The following is an 18,185-nucleotide window of genomic DNA, read 5'->3' on the forward strand; positions in this document are numbered from 1 at the left end:
TACAGTGTCTGTAAGTGTGTAATCTGTGAAACCCCTGTGTACAAATAGCCTGTGCTACTGCTTTAGGCATTGCCTACATGTAGACTGCTGCTCTGATTATATTGCACCACTTACATATAACATTTTGTATGTGAACGGTCAAAGCAGAATAATTATGTAGCCATGAATCTTCAGATAACCTGTTTTAGGTAGCTGTGCAGTGTGTATCTGCAGGTAGTTTCTGTGTAGACTTGAATGGCATCTGTTGCTTTTGTTGGTGGAGAGAGTAACTTTTGAGAATCCACACCCATGTAGCATGTTTTACAAGTTATTTTTAATATGTCGTGTCTTGTCTGATGGTGTTTTTCTGAGAATGTATATTATCTGCATATAGAAATAGACACGTACAGAAAGGTGTTCTGTAGATTGGTAGTGGTCATTGTGAAAACTGCATGTTGAAGTTGTGCAAATAGGATAGTATGTTCATTGGATTAACTGAGTCTGTTTTTCTGTTATATGTATAGACAGTGTTAACATGGAAGATGTCTAGATAAGTCTTCATAGAGAATGTAGGTGCAGTTGTCTGTTGAAGTATTCCTGTAGCTACCCTATGTGGAACCACTAGAATCAGAAATCAACCAGTATGGGGTAGAGCATGAGCTCAGGAGAATTTTTTGCAGTTTCTGCTCCACTCCTGCCAGTGCCAGCTAGTTACCCGACTGCCACAATTATGCCCATTTGTTCCTCTGTGGAGTGCAAGCTTGTATAGACGTAGCTTTTCGGGAATTTTACAGTAAACCTGGGTTATTTACGTATCTTAGCAGGTGCTCAGGATATATGCTTGTACTGGTATTGGGACGTCACTCCCTCATATGAGTGTTGTATGCAAACAGAGTGGTACTCAGGATTTTATCCCTCTACGCCATGGAGCCGGCATATAGAGAAATTTGTTTACAGGCTTTTATTTGAGTCTGTCTCATCTGTGAACAGGTTGCAGTAAAGACAGCAGCTCCTCAAGTGGTAGGTGCAGATTGCTAGGTAAAATAATGCTTTCCCAAAGTACTCTGTAGGCAGATATTAATAGGTTGTGTGTAGCTAATCCTAAATACCTTTGCTGAAACATTAATAATCTGTATAAAAAAAAAAATTAACATTTTAGCAAATGTATGTTTACTGGAGCGTAATCTGCTTATACATTAGATGAGGCTGCTATGAATAGAGCAGTATATTTTTCCTCTTGCTTGCCAGCTATCAGTTTTTTTTGTGAACAGCTGACCCATTCATTCCTCAGTGGAAATAGATAGTTATGGGTGGCTGACATCATACAGCAGTTAGTTTTTGTGTTTTTAAAGGTAGCCTCACCCCATCAAATGAAGTACATGATGATATATGTGAAGGCATGCATTAAATACTCCATTAGATCACTTTTACAGTGTTTCTGACTTATGGGATATATCCTGCCAAGGAAAGCTTTTGTCAGGACAGTCTGCAAAAGTGTAGGCACTTTCCTATTATCCCATATGTCTCACCTATGACATATGCGTGAGATTGCATGCTAATACTTAACGGATGTACGAGTGCAAAAATCCACAAAACTTTCTTGCTGCCAGTTTGTGAATAAAGAGTTCATCAGTGTCATGGTCCGTCAGCCGTGTGGTCAGCTTGAGCTACTGTTTGTGTGCAGGTAAGTACCCTGTTGGGAACCCTTTCCCCTTACCTTTGAATTTTTGTGGAAAACTGTGGGTTTCATATCAGGAAAGAAGGGGAACTTCAAATTCCGCATAAAGGCAAACACACTGTCTTATTTTTTGGTTGGGTCTTTAGCACAGTCATATCTAGAAATATGAATATGTTGAATAACTGACCTTAGGCTTTAATGCATGCCATGATGGCTTCCGAGCTGACTGTGTCGGACATTCCCCTTGGCCTAAAATGAAGAGTAAAAGAACAAAAGAGGACAAGTTTTGAGAAGTCTGCTTCTTTCAGTCATTTGGAGCTGGTCTGTTCTAGCATTTGATCAGCACTAAGACCTTCCAACAGTTATACCTATTCCTGTTGTCAGGACCTGTTTGGAGGGCACCATGGCATAAAGCCTTTGCACAGCCAAATCAACTGACTGTATGGCCAATTCAGCCAGGAAGGGAGAACAAAGCCTGATTTTCTGTGAAGAAACTGGGGAGTCCCGTAACTGATAGCTTGAGAAGATGTTCCAGGAAGCCTTATAGAGGTACATCCAACTATAGCTCCTCAATGTACTATTTCCTTGAAAACTCCTAAGAAAAGGGCATAAAATAAAACCTACATCTCCTCTTGCTGTTCCATCTCCTTTTACATGAGATCCGAAGGAAGAATGGTTACATTTCTGCCCAGGATTTTTCAAAGCTTTTGTCTTTCCCCTTTCCCCTCTTGTCCTTCTACTTCTAGCCCCCATAAGAGAAAGAGGGAGTCTTCCACCGAGGAAGAAGTTTCTAGTGATTCAGAGTCTGAAGGCCTTGACTATGCCTCAAAATAAATTCTTTAGAATTTGAGTCTGAAGGGGAGGACTCCTCTATGAAGAGCTTACCTGTGGGAACACAATTTATAAGATAAAACATTTTCAGTGGGAGGGCAAGCAGATATCCGATTCGTAAAATTGTATTATGACCTCTTTATTGGAGGTGCATAACCACTCTGCCATTCCATCAGTATTAGAAGTCCTGGAGGATACTTTTATGTCATCTCCCAACCCCCTGCCCTTAAGAAGCCAGACAGATTTTATAAAGCAGCTGAATGTCACAAGTATCTATATAAAAGCCCATCTTTAGACTATGCTCTTATTTCTTTGCAATCAAATAGTAATTTAGCCACTGCTTTCCACCACTGCTTTCCCTAATTACAAAGATATTAGCACCATGAACAGGTAAGGCAAAAAAGTTTACACCTCAGTTGCTTCTCCTATTAAAGCCATCAGCTATCAAACACATAGTAAATATTTCCTTTACATTCTGAATAATATGTTGTAGGGCGGCCATGGTGGTACAGCGGTTAGCATTGTCGCCTCACAGCAAGAGGTTCTCCAGTTCGATCCTCTGCTGGCGTGCCTTCTGTACTGTGTGTGCATGTCCTCCCTGTGGTCATGTGGGTTTCCCCCGGGTGCTTCGATTTCCTCCCATATCCCAAAGACATGCTGTAGGTGGATTGGACACTCTAAATTGGCCCTAGGCTTGAGTGCGTGTGCCTTCTGTGGAAGGTTGGGTGCAGGGCTGGCAACTAGACACTGTAAAACTCTACTGCCAATCATAAGCAGACAGGTGATCCACTGTGGCGACCCCTAACCGGGAAAAGACAAAATAAGTTGTTTTCTACTGTACTAGACCCTAATGTGAAATCTTGTTTGTAAGATACGCTGAGCTTAGTGCCTCTTGTGGCAGACCATTCTGTGAAATGCAGTTGGGATGCAGTCGATGCTGCTTGTACAGCATTTGCAACTGTTTCAGTTCTTAGAAGATATGTTTGGCCAAGGCTGCAGTCTCTTCCAGATGATTTCATGGCCAAACTGTTAGACATTCCATTAGAGCAAAACAACCTGTTTGGAAATTCCTCTGCAGAGATTTTCACAAAATTAGAGGAAAGGGATAAGATTATGTGAAGGGTTAAGCAGTTTTCTTTCTCCATTTTCTAGGTTTTAGAAGAATTGCCCCACCAAATCTGGACCATTTTTTCATAAGCCTCAAAAGTATTCCCAGCAAAAAATAAAGAAATTTCTTTTTTGTTTGTGATATCTTTTTATTCAAATGTAACTGTTTCCAAACCATATACAATAAAATCAGTAAACCCAATTACAGAAAATTAAACAAACATAATTGAGAACTAAAATAAAGAAATTTCTTAAAAATGAAATGGTAGGACAAAACAAGATATGACTTCAAATTACCCAATGGATTATTTTTTGATAGAAGCACTCATTTTAGTTTTTTTTTGCAAACAGCCTACTCTCTGTTCTCAGCTGCCATAATGGCAGGAAAACTTTTTTTCCCTGCCATTTTGGAAATGTGTGACCCACTGACACTTGGGTTTTGGAAATAATAAAAAACAATTATGGCTTCAGTGGGATTCTCCTCGCATACCTTCCAGGATCCCTTAGGTCTCTTCAGATCACAAACCCCTCATTTTTCCAATCATTTCACATCTGTTTCTTCAAGGAATCATGTAATCTGTTCCAGATAGACGGGGAAAGGGTTCTCTGCAGACTTTTCCATATTCCCAGAAAAGAAGGAACTTGGAGGCCAGTTCTGAACTTATCCAAGACAAACTGCTATCCCTCCAAAATCTCTCTTCTCAAGCATTTCTTGTTACTGTAGATCCAAAGGATGCCTATCTGCATATCCCTGTTCACTCAAAACAGTCCATTTGTAAGATTCTGTGCATGGTGATATCATTTTCAGTTGACTGCTGTGCCTTTTGGCTTATCGATGGCTCTATGTGTTTTCTGAAAACCTTTAACGCCTGTCATAGCCTTTTACAGGTTTCACGGCATCCATATCTATCCCTTCTCGGATGACTGACTGATTCAGGTTGCTTCAAAATACAAAACTTTTCAGACCTCATACTTTACAATCAATCTTCAGTTAGATTTTGCTCTGAAAGTCGGAGCCTTACCCATTCTTTGATCTTGTAAGATGTCTTCTGAGCACCTCCTACCCATTCTTTGGTTTTTGAGATCTCGTCTGAACACCTCCATCATGATGGCTTTTCTTCCTGTAGTCAAGGCTCAGTTTTCAAGAACTTTTTGTCCCTGACAGATCTTCAGCTGACCTCTGCATGAGAGAGGGTGAGAGCCCTAGAATTTATGGCATCAACAATTCAAATGATTCCACATGCCAGACTACACATATGGAAAATTCAGTGGTACCACAAATTGATTTGGGCCCAACACTGTCATCCTCCGAGTCCCTTGCAAAGAAGCATGGGGAACAGATTCCTTCTCATTTCAATGAAAATGAAAATTCCCTTCCTCTCATCCCAACTGTCCTGAAAATTGAGAAATACAAACCAGGGATGTTATTAGTGGCATACTTTTGCCCAGACAGCATTGTTGTTTTTCCATCTAGCCAAAGATAATCACCACAAGCTATCCCAGACTCTGGACTTGCTTATACAGAAAAAGGGCTGTTGCATTCACTCAGACATCAAGACAATGATGCTCACAGCTTGAATGATAGGCTTTTGATTCCTTTTATACGCCTTTACTTCATACCTCTCAACCTATTAGAGCAAGATATCTGGAGAAAGCCATAAATAAAAGTGGGATAAAGACCTAAAAAGAGGGACAATTTTTAAATATTGCTGTTACAAACTTAGTTGATAGAATAACAAGTTTTGTATTAACATAATTTTTTTTCTGAAGGATAGGAAGTCTGAAACTCAAATGTCTAATGTTTTAATCTTTAATGATTTACCACTAATTTGCCAGAAAAACACAATTTTATGACAAACAGACCAAAAATATGAGGCAAAAATGTGGACATTCTGCAAAAATCTGTACATTTGAGAAGTATGCTTTACTCTGAGGATGTGCTGCAGGTACAAAATGAGGCCAGAAACCCTTTTACTATAAAATCTTATGTTTCTAAATGGAAAAAAAATTTCTATATAGTGTTGTAGAAGACCCATCTCAAATGAGGGTCCCAGTGATCCTCAGATATGCGTGAGCTGCTCAGTTCAGGTCTAGCTTTCTCTTTTATTAAAGTGCATTTGTCGGCCATTCCAGATTTTCTGCTTGTTGATTCCTCCTCTTTCTTTGTTATAAGGTCAAGCAGTTTCTTAAAGGTAACTTCATTAGGCCTCCTAGGAAATCTATCCCTCCTCCTTGAGTTTTGAAGTTTGTTCTGGAACTGTTAACCACCTCTCTTTTTGAACCTTCTGCTTTCTTAACATTTGTAATTTGGAAGACTGTTATTGGTAACCTTTATCACAGCAAGAAGAGTTTGAGTTGCATGTTCTCATGTGCTGTCCTTTCTCTATCTTCAATAATGACAGGTTTAGCCTTGAAACTAGCCTTTCAAGTCTGTAATTTTGTTACAGAGCTGTCTTTAAATCAAGCCTTCCAACTTCCTGCCTTCTTTTCCAGCACTCAAAATGAGAGAGAATTCCTCATTTGCTGGATATCCACAGATAGCTGAGGAATCTGTCTAGAAAAGAAAAATAAAATTTGAAAATCTGACTAACTTTTGATCTGCTATGAAGGACAGAAGTTAGGTCTACCACTTTCTAAGCAAACTATTTCCAGGTATCTTTCCTTTCCATTTCTGTCAACTCCTTCCATTGCAAATCCCTTCATGGACAAGTGAAAAGTCCATTCCACCAGAGCTATGGCTTCTTCTGAATTCTCCTTCAAATGCCTAAATTCCAAGTCCATTCTGAAGGCAGCTACCTGCTGTTGTGTTCACAGTTCCACATACCACTACAAGATTCCTTTTCCAGAGCGAGAACAGGTTTTGCTAGAACCATTCCTCAAGGCTTGCTGAACTCCAGCTCTTTTTGCTTCATTCATGGATTGATGAAATTCACAGAGCTGTTTTTTTTTTTTTTTTTTACATTTAAAGATTTGCACGTTATGTTCTGTTTGTATATGTATCCTATATTCTCTTCCTGTATATTACTGTTTCCATGTGAAGCTTGTACAGTATATTTGTCATGGAACTTTTCTCCCGGATCTCCACTGAAAGGGTTTCTCATGCCCATTCAGGCAGTCCTGGTTAAGAACTGCATATAAAATAAACCCACCACCCCTTCATATGTAGGTACTAGGCTATCGGCCCTAGGGCCTATACATGCCCAGCCAAAAAGGTGCCCTGGCTTTTGCCACCCAAGAAAATTATTTTCCTGTGCCACTGTCGAGCAGAGCCACAGAAGTGATCCCCGGGGTGAATTTCCTATTTCCCATCCAATCATCAAGATTTTTCTTGAGTGCTAATGAGGAACTTTGTTTGATATAGATAGGTAGTTTATTCCAGAGTATGGGAAGTCTCTGGGACAGGAATCTATCCCTCTGGCATGTTCTTTTTATTGCGGTGACAAGGTTTAGGTCCCTAGAGCATGTAGCTCAGAGGGATTGGGATTTCTTTAAGTGGAGCATGTCCAATAGCTTTGTATGTTAGGCAGAGATCACCTCTGAGTGGGCGATATGCGACGGAGTAAAGCTGGAGTTTTTTTAGACTGTCTGCATAGGGCATCTATTTGAGGCCGGTAATCCTCTTTGTGAAGTATTTCTGCGGCCTTTCCAGTTGTAGATGTCTTGTGAGGTACATACCAAAAGGGGCATTGTACTCTAGAATGGGTTTAATGAGTAGTGAGTAGAGGGAAACAATGACCTCTCTTTTTTTCTGGATGAGAAACCTTTTGTGATGAGGTGTGCCACGTAGAAGGATTTCCTGACTACTGTGGTGATGTGATTATCAAAGGCGAGACTACTGTCCACCTGTGTTCCAAGGTCTCTTGTCACACTTTCGGTGTTAAGTATACTACTGCCTATGTTGTAGTTCATGGGTACAGAGTTTTTACCAAAGGGGATGACAGTGCACTTTTTGGAACTGAGCTTGAGGCAATGGCTTTGACACCAGGTATCTGTCTCAGTGAGGCCCTTTTGTAGGCTGTCCACATCATTAGGAGTTTAGATTATGGCTCCTAGTTTGCAGTCATCTGCGAACTTCGTTAGCCAAAGACCTTCTATGTTAGCCTGTACTTCAGAGAAGTAGATACCAAACAGGAGAGGACCCAGGACTGAACTCTGGGGTATTCCACTTGTCACTGGTCTGAAGTCGGATTTGGAGTCTGCTATTTTCACAGTGTGGGTTCTGGCAGTGAGCCAGTTGGCAACCCATCTTGTGACATAGGGATTTATACCTAGTTTAGTGAGTTTATCTATAATTCCAGAGTGGGGGATGGTGTTGAAAGCCTTGGCAAGATCTAGATAGGCTGTGTGAACCACCTTACCCTCGTCTGCAGCTTTGGTGACTACTTCAAAGAAGTCTTTCAGGTTTAGGAGGCATGATCTGCCTTTTACAAACCCGAACTGGGGTGACGTCCAGAGTTTGGAGATTACCAATGTCTTTGTTTATAAGTTCCATAATGATATGTTCCATGGCCTTGCAGACCAGGCTCATCAGGCTAATGGGGCGGTAGTTCCCGGGGTCTGTGGTGGCTCCCCCTTGGGGAGTGGGATAACTGTCGCTCTGCGCCATTCAGTAAGCTCAAAGCCTGAGGTGAGGCTATGATTGAACATGGTACTAAGGTGGGGTGCCATTTTATTCTGTAGTTCGTGTAGAACGCAGCCTGGGATGTTGTCTGGCCCCATGGATGCTGTGTTCTTGGCTTTGGAGAGTGTGTTTTTTACCTGTGCAGCTGTGATTACAGGAACTTTGCATTCTTCTGGTATAGAGATGGGCCTTTTAGGGGGTGAGAGGGGGGTAAAGTTAGCACTGAACCTATCTGCCAGGATGTTGGCAATATCAGTTCGGTCTGTATATTTAGTGCCATTGTGCTGTAACTCAAAGCAGATCTGAGTGTTGCCATTGAGATTCTTGACATAGCTATAGAGTGATTTGTGGTTGTCTTTAGAATCAGTGGTGATTTTGTTTTCGTAACTAGCTTTGGAGGAATTTATCAGGGATCACAGCTTCTTACTGAGGCTGACCAGGGAGCTCCTTCACTCATGAGATTTTATTCTCTCTTGCAACAGTTTCTTCTTTCTGTTGCACAGTTTGTTTATGGCAGGGGACCACCAGATTGGCTTCCTTTTTTTGGAGGATAGCTTCTTGGTTCTGTTTGGGATAGCACGATCCATGAAGAGACTCCAAGACCGTCAAATGAAGACAATAATTCGATAAAAAGGCAATTCCTTTATTCGACTGTTAGATGATAAAATCCAAAGGTTAACAAAGTGAGAAACAGCAGAAAAAGACAAGCGCTTTCGCTTGGGTAATACCAAGCTTTATCAAGTCAAAAACAGTTTCTTTCAAAAGAAGCTACTGTTTAAATAAAAGTCTTAGTTGATCACATGCTTAATTACAGCTGGGTCTCATTAAAGAAATTAGAGGTGTCATGAGCAAATAAATAAGCAACTCAATCAAGTGAGCAAAAAAAATGTTTGAAATCCACACTGCTTGTGACATGATGCGTAACTAATGTACCATGTTGGTACCTTTATAAAATTACATACATGAATTATTCAATAAAAAGAATGTGTAGCAGACCTTCGGACTTCTTAGAGGAGATCCAGAATCTACACCGTATGTTCATTGAAAGAGGTTACCCTGTCAACTTGCTCAATTCTCTAACGGATGAAATTCTAACCAAAAGAGACACTTTATACCCTCCACTGTTTGGACGCACACAAGTGCAGATTCCCAACCTCAAACAACAACAAAACAAAGAGAAGGATGGCAACTTCATCTACACCTTTTCTGACAACTCCGAACAAATTGAAACCATTGTTTCCAAATATTGGTTTGTGCTGGCCGGTAATGATGACTTCAGGAACATTATTCCAGCCAAGCCCAATTTTGTTAGGAAGAGGGGGCAAAACCTCAAAGAAATCTTTGAGAAGAAACTTACAACAACTACTCACAACCTACAACAAAACAAAGGCACCTTTAAATGTGGTGCCTGCAAGCAGTGTCCTCTTATCATAAACAAATCTCACATTTACCTAAAATCTAGACACATTCACATCAGATCTCCTGGCCATTTTTCATGTGCAACTAAAGGAGTGGTCTACATTGGGCTCTGCATCACCTGTGGTGCCTTTTACATAGGTAAAACAGAGAGAGAATTCAGGAAAAGGTTGTACGAGCATATTTATGACATTGAAAAGAAAAAGGAAAGTAATGCCTTTTTCAAACATTCACTCACATGTCATAATTACAAACTCTCTTTCATGATTCTTGAGCAAGTGAACCCCAGTACTAGAGGAGGTGATTGGGAATCTACCCTGGAATACAGGGAGCTGATTTGGCAGCTCAGGTTAGATGCAGGTAGGCCTCCGGGGCTAAATGGTACACTTAGCATAGGCTCAGTGTTGAAGCTGAGAAGAGCCAGGCTGTAACATGTTTTTCTACAACATTACCACCTCATACCTCACTTTACACACATTTTATATACATCTTACAACCTATCAATTGCGTGCCATTTATTTGTATTATGCTATCATTCCTACATGATCAACAAGAATGTAATATACACATTTTTAGCCTATTCTATATTGTTGATTTTAAATCCATTTGGTTTGTATACAATCCCTATTTTTATTTTTATTTTTATTCCTACTTTTACTTACATTTTCAACACTGCTTTTTTCTTTTTCTTTTTATTGAATAATTCATGTATGTAATTTTATAAAGGTACCAACATGGTACATTAGTTACGCATCATGTCACAAGCAGTGTGGATTTCAAACATTTTTTATGCTCACTTGATTGAGTTGCTTATTTATTTGCTCATGACACCTCTAATTTCTTTAATGAGACCCAGCTGTAATTAAGCATGTGATCAACTAAGACTTTTATTTAAACAGTAGCTTCTTTTGAAAGAAACAGTTTTTGACTTGATAAAGCTTGGTATTACCCAAGCGAAAGCGCTTGTCTTATACTGCTGTTTCCCACTTTGTTAACCTTTGGATTTTATCATCTAACAGTCGAATAAAGGAATTGCCTTTTTATCGAATTATTGTCTTCATTTGACTGTCTTGGAGTCTCTTCCTGGTTTTGTGTGACTTACATTTGGTTTTCCATAGCACGATCCATGCACTCTTGTAAGAGCTTATAAAGTGCAACTGTGCAGGACTCTGTAGTCGTAACTTTATTGTCCATCTGCATGGGTGTCCTGAAGTTCACCACTTCTGTCTTAAGAAGCACGAAGTTGGCTTTGGAGAAATATTTTACTGTGGTTTCCTTAATGGGGGTGGGGGCAGGATGTGGATATCTAGGGTGATTAGCTTATGGTCGGATCGGACCAATGAGGCGTTGACTTTGTGTGGAACACCGGTCACTCATGTTGGTAATGACTAGATCTAGGATATTGTTGCCCCTGGTGGGGGGTGTGGATAAGTTAATCCAGGGTATTGGAGTTTATGAATTCCAGTAATTGTTGAGCGAAGGAGTTGGTACTTGAGTAGTTTTCTCAGTTAATGGCGGGGTAGTTGAAATTGCCCATTATTAGGATGTTTGGTTGAACTCTAATATTTTCCAGTACATCAAGAAAAGAGGAGTGGGAATCCTGGGGCATGTTGGGGGGATCTGTAGCAAGCTACAATTTGGATTGCAGTTTTGCCCAGAGTTAGTTGCACTTGGATAACCTCAGATACATTATGCTGAGCAACTAACCTGGAGGTGTGGATATCCTTAATGAATATGGCCTTTTGTGTTCCGGTCCAGGTTACATGGCCGAAACGTGTGGTATGAGATATAGCCTGGTAGTGCAGGGGTGCTCTCTAGAGCCTTGAACCAGGTCTCAGTCACTGCACAGATATCTATGTTCACCATTTTAAGGAGTGCCTCGAGTGAGTGCATTTTGAGATTTAGACTTCTAGCATTGAGTAGCATCACCCTCAGTTTTTGCTTTCCTGTTCCTGTTACGGTGGTGAATTTGTCATTTGAACCTTGCCTAAAAAAGCACTGTAGGGGGCGACAAGAACCTTTAGTCAGTAAGCCTTGAGAATTGTCTCATGTCAGGAATACTGTAACAGTGATCTAATGAAGAACGTAGTACAGTTGTGCAAGATTTTACCATAACATTAGATGTTCGAATAGATCACTGTTGCAGTATGTAAATCCTCTCTCTTACCTGCATCTTCTTGGGAGAGGAGGATCCCTCAATTCCCCACTCTCTCTATATTCCAGTGACTGTCGGTCTTCAGAGTGTTAAATCTCTCTCTCTTTTTCTGGGGCAAAAACACACTGAGGATTTTTGCTCTTATGTCTTTTTAACTGCTAGCATGTATTCATGTGCATAAGTCATGGGTTGGACATATGGCACGAGACTGTCAGGACTATAATCACTTTATGCCATGGAACTGTGGATTACTGTGTAGACTGTATGGACATATGCTATTGTTGGCAGCTATATCCCATAAGTCTGGAATATGGCAAAATGATCTGGTGAAATATCTTTTATAAGATCTTACGCAACTATACCTCATTGCACATGCGTCCTGGAGACTACTGTATGAACGTCACCTGGGACAGAGCCACTATCACATCTCTGGCCCATGCACTGCATGACATGCACCTCTTTCTCCAGCAGGAGCCTTCACTGCCGTGGACTGGACCACTCCACCCCTCCCAGGTTGGACAAACTGACATTGACCATTCAATCCCGCCCCAACCAGCCTTTCCAGCAACCCAAGCTGTTAATTGAGCATTGGTCATAGTTAGAACTTTATCTGCTTATGCCATGGAGCCAGGCTGACATTTGCCTCTTAACGCAATTTTATTGTCATGATTCAGCTGTGAACCATTTATCTTGCATCATTTATTTTTTGGAGGTTGTATACAACCCCACAATAAAAGTGGGGAAAAATAAAAATTGGGCAAAGGCTTCCAACCTTTAATTATAATAATAATAATTGTTGCCATTGTGGTTGTGCTGTGTTATTTCCAATCCAAACAAATGACTGGAGGACTTAATTGGCTCTTTGTGGTTTGGATAAATCCTCGTCTGTCTTTAGATCTAAACTAATATGAAAGATAATGTGCTTATTGATGTGTGAATGTATTTGTTTCTCTCCAGTTGTGGTGCACTGAAAAGATTGCGTTCAGTAAACAATTAGTGTAAGTCTGGAAGCTTTTCCTTGCATTTTCTTGAGCAAGGCTACTGCAACTTGCTATTGTGTCCAAAAACTTCTAGAAATCTTGCATCCATTTATAATGGACAGATATTCTGTGCTAAAGTATATTTGTCAAGAATTACTAAGAAGGGAGGGATATAGTTATTTTCCCTTTGTTTTTCTCCTCAGTGCCTGTAAGTCATCAGGTTTCCTCCATTTATTTTTCTGTGGGAAGGGGTCCTGTTCAAGCAGCATTCAGGGATTTTGTAGGTTCCTAGCATGTATGATTGCTTCTGCTACATCTTCCTTGTGAAATCCGAAATATTTTTGTGTAGTCAGGGTGAGGAACAGGTCCCAACATTACTTGGTAGTCCTTAACATGAGGCTTGACCTGAATGCTACTGATGTAGTCCAGCTTACACTGGCAATCTCCAGCTCTGCAATAACTCCTAGTCGTGATTGACAGTCACACATCTGTTGCTCACTTCTACCTCTTTCTAACTCGTTACATCGGAGTGACATCTGCAGTTAACTCCTACTGATGGCTGTAGAAGTCAAATATTGTTTGTTCATGTTTGCATCAGTTATTCTAAAACCATGCTATGTACAAGGTTTTAAACAATTTCATCTTAAAACTTACACAATGACAAACTCAACTGCATTAATGTTTGACCTCTGTCTAGTGCAGGTTAAGGTGATATTAACAGTTTTTATGATATTAGTTTATATTGATACAGCTTTCACATTTTTCTAAATATCTCAACAACCAAGTAACACAGAACTGTGGTTGCTGAGATATTGTAAGCTATTTGTTACTGTTTACTGTGACTTATTAAATTCAGTTTAAGACCTAGAACCTAAAGAATATTACCACTATAAAAATAGTTTGTGCTGAAGGGTTTGCCATTTATACTTCTTTCGTAACCCCTATGGTTCCAGATAATATGAACCTATGTGAGTACATAATTTGATTCTGTCAAAAGGCTTAGGCTCTGCCCATTGGAAGTTACAGTGCAAACTTCCTGAGCTCTGTTGGAGTGAGTAAACTAATCAATATTTCCATTGCTAAAGCTGCTTATTGATCCCAAGCTTCTTGGATTGTAATCAGGACTATAATTACTTTATTCCATGGAACTGGCAAGCTTGCTATTTTTATGGATTAACATTTTGCCTTCATTGCTTTTTGTTAACGTATCTTCTGATTTTGGGCAGTGTTAATGCAAAGGAACAGGAACAGAGTGACATGAAGGTTGTAATTTAATAATGTCTGAGAAAGACAAATCATGTAAATTGACTGTCTAATTAAGGGTGTGTCAAACCTCATGTTGCTTGTCCCACTAGAACTTTCTGTAAAAATATTTTTGAGTCCAGAATCTTGGAGTTGTGTCCCTTCCTTATTGGAATATCTTTATTTAATAAATCCTTGTAAAGTAATTTGTCAATAAAGGCAGTAATGTTTTTTTCCTTAGGTTGATGAGGATGAAAAACTAAAGAAGAGAAAAGAGCGGTTTGGTATCTTAACAAATGCTGCAGGTGTACTTGAGGATTCTGAGGTAATGTATTCAATTTCTGTTTCCATGCCTCAGTACTTTGTGTGCGCGTGCGCACACTAGTAAATGCACTGTGATAAATTTTCATTTAGTCATGAACAATATGATGTAGATGTAAACAGTAAAGTAGTGAATGGCCAAATTTTTATCAGCAGTGTCCTCCTTCCCAGTCTTGTATCACAAGATCATAGGAAACAGTGTTCTTTATGTTTTACAGTAAGTTTTATTCTGCAGGAAAAACAGGACATCGCTATTGTTTTCTTAATTAATTTTCCACACAGTGGTTAGACTACTAGTGGTCCCAAATGTCAAGTTAATGTCTTCCAGCAGGGCACATAATGGTCCTGAGCCCCTCCCTTGCAAAGTGAAAGCCAGTTAGTAACATTTAGCGTACATCTAGCTAAATTAATATTGCCTATCATGCAGACGTATGGTAACTACTACTTGCAGCTTTCCGTGTAAAAAGGTTCTAGCCATCACAAATAGATTGACATTACCTGTGAATTCTTACATGGTTGAATTTGTGTATTTCTTAAGGATTGATATGTGTAGGCTGTAAAGACAGAATGAGTTTTGATAGCCTCTTCCATGCTAGTGGATGTGCAGAATGGTGATGGCATTCTTCTCCAAATCTCTCTGTAATGGTGTGTAACCGTACTGCAGACATTGCATTAAGCTGTAGGATAGTTTCCTGTAAATTTTTGTTGCTATTGTTTGAGGAGGTTTTTGCATACATCATTAGAGATTAACAGTTTGCATATTAATGCTTCCATATGTATATAATGTGTGTGTGTACGAGTTCCGCGTCTCATTTAATTGAACATAATAGCTCGAGGTGGCAGTTGCTTGTCTGCTGTTCTGTTTTGTTTTGGGGAGAGGTGTGATAAGCTCTACAGTCTGCTTATTCCATTGCGTAAATGAGAGTCAAGTGTTGGTGAGTGTGCCAGTCTTTGGATTCTGCACAGTGCCCTATTCGCACCCCTTTGGCAGCCTGTCGAGCTCCCCTATAGCTGCCTTTTGGTGGTGTATGCTTACTTCCACAACCTCAAGACCAAGAGACAGTGCTTACAACATCAGGTTCTTTGATACACTCTGGCAATACACCACAGGGTGTTACCAGTGCAGTATATGAGCAAGCAGACATCGACCTGTCACTCCTGTCATTCCCCTATCCAGTTCCCATGCCAGTAGTCAAGCACTGGTAATCTGGAATGCAGTCAGAGCTTTATTCCTCTGTGCCATAGTACCAGGTATTGCCTTTTTACTGTTGATGTCCTTCCTTAGAGCACTGTTGCAATATTCCAAACTGTTGGGTCATCTCACCAAAAAACCTGGATGGTCCGGCTGGCTTACCAAAGCCAACACCTTCAATGGAGCCATGCATCCAATGTATGACCTAAGCCTGTGGCCATAAGTGAACATAAGACATATGAGCATGAAAACCTCAGAGTGTCTCGCTACCAGTCCAAAAGTAGATCTCTCACCAGTCGATATTGCCTAAGCATGGTTATTGGGATCCTTATGCCTTCACTTCTTCAGATAAGTGCCCCATTGGGGAACCTTCCTTATTTTGGTTTTAAAGTTATTGTGATTCAGTACTGTTGGATATCAGCTAGGAGGAGATGTTGCGATTTTGGTAGGTAGATTACTTAAGAGTCTATCTTGCCTAGGTGCTAAGTAGGACTATAAAAACTGCAATATCTATCAATCATTTTTACTGAAAACCTTATGTACTTGTCTTTTCCTACTCTTAGTTCTCATTTGAAGACCTAGCTCAAGTGCCTCACAAAGATGTCAGATCCAGCCTTCCACATCTGATGTCCACTCATTCTGGGGGGGGGGGGGTCAAATGGTCTAGGCCTGATCCTTTGACTGCCCAGTAAGACTCAGATATACCCACTGTAATATCAGAATCCACAGTATGCTCAACTGTTTCTCAAGCTCCTGCTACTGCAGTCCCGTCAGAGACTGGTATGATATCTGTTTCTTGCACACCCAGTAAGACTGGTGTTACCCACATGGGGGAGAAGGGGGGCGCCTCATCTTATTTTGGAAGGACCAGAGGGTATTCCCCAAATATTAGTTCAGGAAGAAGTACCAGGATCCCTAATCCAAGTACATCAGGAGTAGGATCTGACATGACTTTCTCAAGAAGAAGAAAAAAGTTTGCTCCCCTCCAATGTCCCAGGAAAAAGAATGGATGGAATTTTCCCAAGGCCTGTTTAAAGCCATTTTGGCTGTCAAACCACTATCCTTTATTCCTTCTGCTCGTACTGCTCCTGCCACTCAGAAGAGGTATCCTCAGTTGAGGATGAGCTGGTCTCCTCCAGATGAACATTCCCTGGCCTACACTTCTCATATTCGCTCCCCAAGCCAACTAGCCTGTGATCCTGCTTTAGAAGAAATCTCCTTTGGGGAAACTGTATCTAATATGATGAAGCATATTGAGTGGAAATCGAGACAAATTTCTGATGTACAAAAAAAATATATATTACAATTTGCTGTAGGTAGGCACCCCTCTCTCTGCACCTGTCCAGCCTTTTATGGATGCTTTACTTTCACTGCTCCCGATTCTCAACCTCTTGAACCTAAAAGGTCTGATACGTTTTATAAAATGTCTGTACACTTAGTTCCTTCATAACAATCCTTTGGCAAATTGCTCTGCTTTTGTTTCTATGACTAAGCCATTTAAGCTATTTCCTGCTGCTAATGCCCTTACCTCAGATAAAGATAGCAGGACAATAGATTTGGGAAAAGGTATACTGTATCTTCACTTTGGCCTTCAGAGCCGTGAATTACCTGACTCAAATCCGAATAGGGACTTTTGTCCTTGAGGCAGCCAACATGTTTAAAGCATTGCAAAGAACAAGGTAAAATTATGAAGGACTGCAGACGAGTCGTACAATCCCTGCACAAGCAAGGCACAATTAGAACCTTTTCCACAACAGTGTGTAGGAAAAGGATTCTATTCTATATTTTTTCTAATAAACAGAAATGGAGGGGAATGAAGACTTTAACCGGATTTGTTCCTTCTCAGTACCTTTTTAAAGGACTCCTCTTTCAAAATGTCACTCCAGACTCTCTCGACTTTCGTCGTCCCTCAGGCAATTCCGTATGTCTTTAGACCTGAAAGATTCCTCTCCCTCTACATCCCCATTCACCATTCTTTCAGGAAATTTGTAAGGTTTTCAGTGTGTCCATCATATTTCAGTTCTGTGCTTTACCCGTTGGATTGTCTGCAGTCCCCAGGGTATTCAAGAAGTGTCTGGCACTAGTCATTGCCTTTTGCAGAACTCGGGGAATTAAAATTTCTCCATATCTAGATCTGTTAATACAGGCAGTTTCTTGGCAGATTCTTTTTAGGCATCCCAGCTTCACGGCCTTCCTCCTACAGTGTCTGAGGGTCATGATAAACTTAAAAACATCTACATTGAATTCTATCAAAGACTTGGTCTTTCTAAGCTGCAGACTGGACACACAAATCATGTGGGCCTTACTACCACAAGAAAAGGTACAGGCTGTCTCCAGCTACTTCAATTTCTACTGCCCCTTCAGTCTTGTACTGCAAGGGAAGTTCTTAGGACCTTGGGGTTCATGACAACAACCGTACCCATGGTAACCTTCTCAAAGTGCCACACAAGAAAGATTTAATGATACCTGAAAATAGGTCTGGTCCCAACATCCCATGTTATGGACACTTAGATTCCACTTCTTCCTTTTCTGAAGAAAGTTTCAGTGGTGGATATTGCAGTTAAATGTCAATGCGGGCCTTTCTTTCAAGAGGCAGATACTTCACCAGGGCCTGAGTACAGATGTGTCAGATGTAGTGGGGGGCATCGCAGGTTTCCTGAGAG

The 18,185-nt window shown here is 40.5% G+C and overlaps 1 protein-coding gene across 1 annotated transcript in view; it reads left to right on the forward strand.

The window, feature by feature from the left end:
- LOC122810606 (SAP domain containing ribonucleoprotein) overlaps nucleotides 1–14,394 on the forward strand; it is a 1,802,793-nt gene extending 1,788,399 nt beyond the window's left edge. The window contains exon 13 of the mRNA XM_044082182.1: nucleotides 14,251–14,394. Coding sequence (XP_043938117.1) covers nucleotides 14,251–14,394 — 144 coding nt within the window. The remainder of the gene's footprint in view (nucleotides 1–14,250) is intronic.
- The last annotated feature ends 3,791 nt before the right edge of the window (nucleotides 14,395–18,185 follow it).

The sequence above is a fragment of the Protopterus annectens genome, chromosome 9.part0, assembly GCF_019279795.1.
Source record: "Protopterus annectens isolate FY-2018-M chromosome 9.part0, PAN1.0, whole genome shotgun sequence".
Lineage (NCBI taxonomy): Eukaryota > Metazoa > Chordata > Ceratodontiformes > Protopteridae > Protopterus > Protopterus annectens.